Here is a 6,891-nt window from a genome sequence, read left to right as displayed (position 1 = left end):
CCGAGAATCTTTAGTCATAGCCAGTATAATTCATTTACGGGTTCTAAACTTCTTATTTTGCTCGCTTACTACTTCTATTCATTCTGATTGCATAATTCATTCTCATCGTCAATCTTTTTCGGTCTTCTTTTTGCCAACATTTTTGTTTCTTCTCATTCTCTTCACAGTTCAGTTCCATAAATGCAACAATGTTTAAAGGCACACATTTTATTCTTTCAATTTACGTTCGAGTGGCATAATAGAGTGAATGAATGAGGGGAAGAGTGTTGCTGAATGGGGCTATTTATCTCTTAATAAAATATCAAATATTAGCATGTGATTACATTTATCTCGCTAATTATCAATTGATGTCTTTCAATGTACATTGACTGTCGCAGACACTGAATTCTTTACGTTCGTCATTGTATTCTTATTAGCACTGTCAATTGAAACTGACAATGTGAGATGAAAAATGCAATGCTGTTGTTAATTGTTAAATATTAAAGACAAAGACTTAATTTGTTGCCGTGTCAGTATGAGGAATAGAGGTGCAACATTTCTTGAGGCATATATGCACGATAATATATTCAATACGAAATGTATGGGGGTCATTAGCTAATGATGTAAGACAATAACTTGAAGTATTTGTGATGGACGGACTGAATTAGTCAAGAACTTGATGTTCGAGAATTTACGAACGACCCTGACCAAAAATTGTAGTATAATAAAATATAAGAAGACACTATCGCAAAAATTAGCACTCTCATTTGTCTGTCTGCAAGACGAGACGCGGTCTTTTGAACATTCGCATGACTGTTTGTTGCTCATTTCGCATCCATCGTTTTGTTGATTTGCATTTCCCATTAGAGCGTAATAAAATGCATTTTTCGGTTTTTATGGTCCACTCTTTCATGATATGATATGGCTAAAATTACACATTTTGGTTTCGTTCCTTCTTGTTCTTCTCGTGTGCAGCTTTTGCTTCTGTATTTTCTGGTTTTCTGGTATTTTTAATGCATTTTTACAGTAGAATGAGTGATGAGATATGTGTGGAATTAGGTTTCACAACAAAGAAGTAAATTATGCTCAAGGTCGTTGAGGATGAACGGTCGATTCACATGACCTAATGAAACACGTTTTAAATTAGTTTTGTCAATTATTTATTAAAATTGTCGTCCACATCAATTATTGATTTGTCAATTAGCTGTCAAAATTTTATCTAAAGTCCAATCGTTTGCATCTGTTGGCAGTTCCTCAACAATTTGCTCCTTAAATGCTAGACCAATTAAATGTGTTTTATGTTCGTTTTCATTATTTGGATAGCGTTTGAAATAGTCACAAAGAAATTTGTCATAATATCCCATTCCATGACCAAGTCTGTCTCCATTCAAAGTAAACGCAACGCCTGGCATGAGGATTAAGTCGAGTGGAGCTGTATGGATGATTGAATTTAGTAAGGAATAAACCATATCATTTTTTATAAATGTAAATCCACAACATCACATCACCTGTCATCAGAGGATTTTCTCGGCTGACATCGTCTGAGTCTGGCTGTTTTATTTTCCATTTCGTAACTGGCAAGTTCTCGTAATCCTTCATATCATGCAATTTCAACATTTTCATTGCATTTCCTGAATATGTTGGAACAAACATCTATTGCGCAAAACAGAGTAAGCAGAAAGGTTTATGCAGGTTTATGAATAAATATTGAAAAATGAAAAGCACTTAAACCTACCTGCTTATTTTGTTCAACCATTACCGACAGTAACGGAATCGTGTTGATTTCGTTTTCAGTGCTGAGAAAAATTGATATGCGATTTGAATTTTGATATTCAGGCAGATTGAGAAGCTGCAAACAATATAGAGAAATATGTAGATACAGAGCAATAAGACGAAGCTTTTACCGTATACCTTTTCCATAACATCAGATGATTGCCTTAATTTACTTTCGGCACTTATTTGCTGAATGATTTTTTTTATACTTTTTCTTAAAAGTACTTTCGATTGATTCTGCATTGTAGAGGAACTGATTACAAGAAGCAAATGTCTATAATTTATGAATTTTATTGTCTTATCAGATTATTTACAATTAATGACCTTTAACATTATTAATAAGACTACATTGAGTACTTCCACAACTTTATTAATTTAAAGTAGTAATTGCAGTCATTGTCACTATTAATTTTACTATTTCAGCACGTGTCACATAACATTTCACAAATTATTTACAATTTAATTAATTTGAACAAATTCAAAACAATATTTTACACATCATGTACACATCAATTTAACGGTTTTTTTGAAATTCAAACTAAAATGGGAATTTTAGCAAACTAACTGGAAAGCTTCAATATTTCCACAAAATTGCTTTTATTTTCTTGAAATGAGCTTAATTTAATTCATTGGGCAATAATTCAAAAATACTAAACTTGATTTATAATCAAAGCAAATAGAAACTTTTCAAAATTCTTCGTTTATTCAAATTTATTTCTAGAGTGCTAATAAAATTAACGGTCATAAAGAATTTGATTTTTCATTGGAAATTGTTTAATATTGGAATTTGTTTTTATTCATTCCAAAAAGTTTCCCTGAATTTTCACTCTCATTTTCTTGTTGTTTTTCTCGTCCTACAAAGTGAGAATATCCTTTTTGATTTCAGTCTACGCTAGACTCTTCTCGTTAACGGAAGTAAAACATTTTTGCGCGTTAATTATTGTGTTAAAATCAATATAATAAAGTAAAAGAAGTAATTATAAAATGAAAAATTGAAAAAATAAGTTTAATTCAATTATAATTGATTGATATCTTAAGTGGAATTATTGTTATTAAGTAATTCAGTGGTGTTGACTACCTAAACTTCCAACGACAATCCCTATACATTCTATTGCTGTAAAACCTGTCTTTTGGATCTTTATAATTATAAGCAATTAATTATAGTTATTAAGCTAAAATATCTTCAAGGTAAAGTGTATAGTTAATTCAGTCGGATTAGTTCTAAAGAAATTAGTGTATTAAACTCTCTCTCCAAGTTCCTAATTAGCCGTTCTCACAGTTACAGCTCATACATGTTTGTGTGCCACTACGTCAATTATTTGCAAAACCAATTAACAAATAAACAACATGTGATGAAGCGCTTATAAATAAGTTATAAAGAAGTGATTTCATATATGAATAGAGTATAAAGTGCAATAATAACGAAAAAGAGGAAAAAAGAAAAATGCAGAAGAAAATTTAAATCTACTGTCACGATTCCCAGTTCACATACATAGTCAAGCAACGTTTTATTGTGTCCACAATGTCCTGAAAAAGGGAATATAAAGGCGTTGCAAGCGTAAAATTGTGATTTAATATGGGCATAATATTCAACTATATGCCATATATGTGTACCTTGAATAAGTGAAAATATTAGCAATAATAACATGCAGAGAATGGCATGAGCGGGAATTATTTCATTCCACTAACCAACTATCATCGTAAATATGGTTTTAATGTCATTGTTGCTCCTATGAATATTTTTATATATAGACGTTGAAACGAGAAGGTCTTGTCAAAACACAAGAAATATTTATTATGCCAAAATAGCTATAGTTTGCAGAATAGAAGCTTCTACTACTTCTATGTAGATGTTTTCGGGAGAGACTTGAGTCTAAGGAAGAAGAAGAGTAAAAAAGTTCACATATCGATTTTTTGATTTTTATAAAAAAAAAATTCATTTCCATTTATTTTGATGCATTTTTTACGACTGGATTAAATTTCTTACAATCACACATGTGACTATATTTGTATACACATACGGTGCTGCATTTTAACACATTGCACGACAAAATTTACGATTTTTGCTGATCACGAAACTTTTACTATTTAAAAATTCATGAAATAAAGCATTAATCGGTTTGTTGAAAGTGCAAAGTGTGGGAAGTTCCTTTTTGTTGTACTGTATGCGTGACATGTTGCTTGTAGCTTTTCTATTTCATGCTGTGGGTTAGAAAAGGGTGGAAAAGGTAATAAAAATGTATGATTTTATGTATACAGCTTGACTGCAAAAAATAGTGCTTTTAAAAAATAGTAAATTGCTGTCTGGACATTTACTATTGTGAATATTGAGAGCTCAAGAGGAGGTTTTAATGGCTTGTGAGTCGAGCATTTATAAAGCTCAACATGATAAAAATATGAATTTCCATTCACACCTTCGAGAAGGATTTTCATTTTTTTCTTCACACTTTCATGACTCAACACACACAATAGAAAATCATAATGCATGATCATATATCTTCTAAATTCCTACCCTCAACTTTTTCACGGTATGACTGACGGAGGAAAATGAAAAATTGAGATAAATAATTTTCCTCGTTGCTGCATTCCTCAGTGTCTTTAAGACAAATTGTGACAATCTTCATTAAGTTATTGATTTCCTTATGACTGTTCATCATTAATAGATATTAATGGTGGATTGTTCTCGGATGATGTTCAAGTATGTTGAGTATTAAATCTTGGAAGGAGGCTGTTGACTTGATGAGACAGTTTTGTACTTGGTATTGGTGATTTGCAGGCAGAAGCTAGGGATAGATTCAGCATTAAATCCAGGTCAAAGGACAATTTAAGGAGTTATGAATCACATTTGATCTGTAAGGCTGATGGAGGAAATAAGAAGATTGAATTTGGAATCACGCTTACTTCGTTGGCATTATAGGTCAAATGTGATTCATGACCACTCGTGTATGTAGCTTGACGTTGATTCTACAATATCCTAATTTCCAATACCAAGTAAAATACTGTAAAGCAGTGGTTGCAACCTTTGTGCCGCGGTTCATTAGTGGAAGTGATATGAACCGTATGTCGAGTGCGGTTTCCGACCGAGGCTTACTTTCAAGGTTTGCAGTGAAAAATAGAAAGTTGCCTACCATCGCTGTAGAGCTAAGGAACTTTAATAGACATTGCTTTTAAATATCTCGAAGTAATGGTCTGTAAAGTACAACAAATTTCAATAAGACGTCATTTCTTAGCAAACCAAGGTCATCAAATTGCATAGGCCAGTAATAATTGAATAATTCATCTCCTTCATGCCCAATTCCACACCCCTTTAGATGAATAGCTTACTGAAGCATTCTTTTTTATCTATAATATCATTAAATTACAAGAAAGACAATTAGACATAAGAAAGAATAAGAAGAAGCGGAAATAATAATTAAAGCTTTAAGCAGTGACACGAGATATGTTTCCTCCTCCTTTAATTCCATTCAATTAATGAATTTCATCCTCCATTTGCAAATGAATATTATTTAATGAAAAATTTTCATTCACTTAACTCATTTTCTTGTGTCTTTTTTTTTGTTCTTCATCTTCCTTACTGCCTAAAATTATCATGATAATGCCATTAACATGAATTCATAAATATTTTGTAATTAAATTTTTGTGAAATCATCATTAAATGCTTCTGAAACGGAAACGAAATTGTCAAAAATATCTTAAAATCTCCGATATCATTTTTGTCGGAATCAACTGTTTTTGTGTATGTCTCTCACTTTGTTTTGACAATGCTGACTAAACTGACTTTGTGTCAGTAAAGTTTTATCAACGATAAGCTTGTAAATGGGATAAGTTATGGTCAATTAAGGATGTCATTATTTGATTCAGATACTAACAGATTGGGTGCAAAGACCATGTCAGAGATGTGGCAATGACTTGTCATCTGACCAACCAAAATGTATAATATGTATTAGATTGATATTCGATAGGAACGGTAATGTAATACATCAAGATATATAGATGTGTTCATATAAAAATTCGGTCGTTTTTAACGGTTAAAAATTTGAATTTTTTGTAAACACTAACACTACGAAAGAAAATTGCTAAAATTTATAAAAATTTGATTTGCAAAATTTTCTACTTTTAGATGAGTTTAGTTAGTACAGAAGCATTGTAAATGCTTTATTATATGCTAATCTAACTGACTAAAGCTCAAAAATAATGTATCTTTTTATATTTGTTTGAAAATTTTTGAATGTAAATTTTCAATATTTTTCAAATGTTATTGTTTACATTTGTATACGAAATTCCGTATGGTCGAGTATGGTCGAGTATACTTTGTATGTACACATCTATATATCTTGTAATACATATGGAATATTTTGGTTACATGGGCACATGCTAGATGTAATATAAATTGGAGAAGTCAGGGATGGAACCAAAGCTACTTAAGGGTTCCTCCTCCATAAAGAGCATTACGGAATTAGTGAATGACCCCTAAGGAGTCTATCAAATGAGTGCCTTAACTACTTCAATTCCAGTTCTTCGTGTGCAGAGCTCGTACTCGACTTGAATTTGAAGTCGAGTCGACTTGTGTCGAGGATACCAAATCTGAGTCACCTTCGAGCTCTGCTTCTGTGTGACGAAACATGTGAAACCCTCTTAATGCGTACATTAATTGTGAATCTATGATGAAAGGTGATTTATCATAAACGATTAGTGTCATGGGCAAACATCCTTGATTGTTGATTTACGAAAAAAAAATTCGCTTTACCTTGCATTTAATGAATAATGACAGACATCAAAAGTGAAGAAGTGAAGGGAAAGAAAGTGGAAATAATTGGAAGCGCGAAATTCTTTGTACATTCCTTATTCGCATCAACATTTAATTTATTCATGAACGGAGTTTTCCACCTTTTTTGTCTTACTGACGAAAATGAATTAAAAGTCAGTGGGGGGAAATAAAAAGTTTTAATTTTGGTTTAAAAGTCTATGCTAAGTGGATTGCATTGAATATGAATCAAATTAATCTGATTTATTAAGGACACGGAAAGGTGCTTCAAATTGAAGGAGTTGAACAGCGTAATTTAATAACCTTATTCTCAATTTCCTGTACTTCATAAACCGTTAATGCAAAAGTCTGCGTATTTATTTGACTCGATGCTA

General features: G+C 31.8%; 1 protein-coding gene across 1 annotated transcript; it reads right to left on the bottom strand.

The window, feature by feature from the left end:
* Positions 1-1,122: 1,122 nt before the first annotated feature.
* On the bottom strand, positions 1,123-2,219 carry LOC139091200 (5-formyltetrahydrofolate cyclo-ligase-like). Its single transcript, XM_070641142.1, has 4 exons — positions 1,891-2,219; positions 1,715-1,828; positions 1,488-1,632; positions 1,123-1,411 (listed from the first exon to the last, which is right to left on the bottom strand). Exons 1-4 carry the CDS (start codon positions 1,993-1,995, stop codon positions 1,176-1,178), a joined length of 600 nt encoding a protein of 199 aa, XP_070497243.1. The 5' UTR covers positions 1,996-2,219; the 3' UTR covers positions 1,123-1,175.
* Between the last annotated feature and the right edge of the window lie 4,672 nt (positions 2,220-6,891).

The sequence above is a fragment of the Chironomus tepperi genome, unplaced genomic scaffold, assembly GCF_022539635.2.
Source record: "Chironomus tepperi strain 1889 unplaced genomic scaffold, CSIRO-AGI_Ctep_v1 contig_242, whole genome shotgun sequence".
Taxonomy (NCBI): Eukaryota; Metazoa; Arthropoda; class Insecta; order Diptera; family Chironomidae; genus Chironomus; species Chironomus tepperi.
The sequence above is the reverse complement of the archived record's forward strand: the minus strand, read 5'-3'. Positions and strand labels throughout refer to the sequence as shown.

What these genes read in the sequence shown, in the direction of transcription:
- LOC139091200 (XM_070641142.1), bottom strand. Translation starts at nt 1,995, where the DNA reads ATGCAGAATCAATCGAAAGTACTTTTAAGAAAAAGTATAAAAAAAATC. An exon ending in TGGTTGAACAAAATAAGCAG is followed by an intron (nt 1,633 to 1,714) that starts GTAGGTTTAAGT and finishes TTTGCGCAATAG; the next exon opens with ATGTTTGTTCCAACATATTC. An exon ending in AGAAAATCCTCTGATGACAG is followed by an intron (nt 1,412 to 1,487) that starts GTGATGTGATGT and finishes TCATCCATACAG; the next exon opens with CTCCACTCGACTTAATCCTC.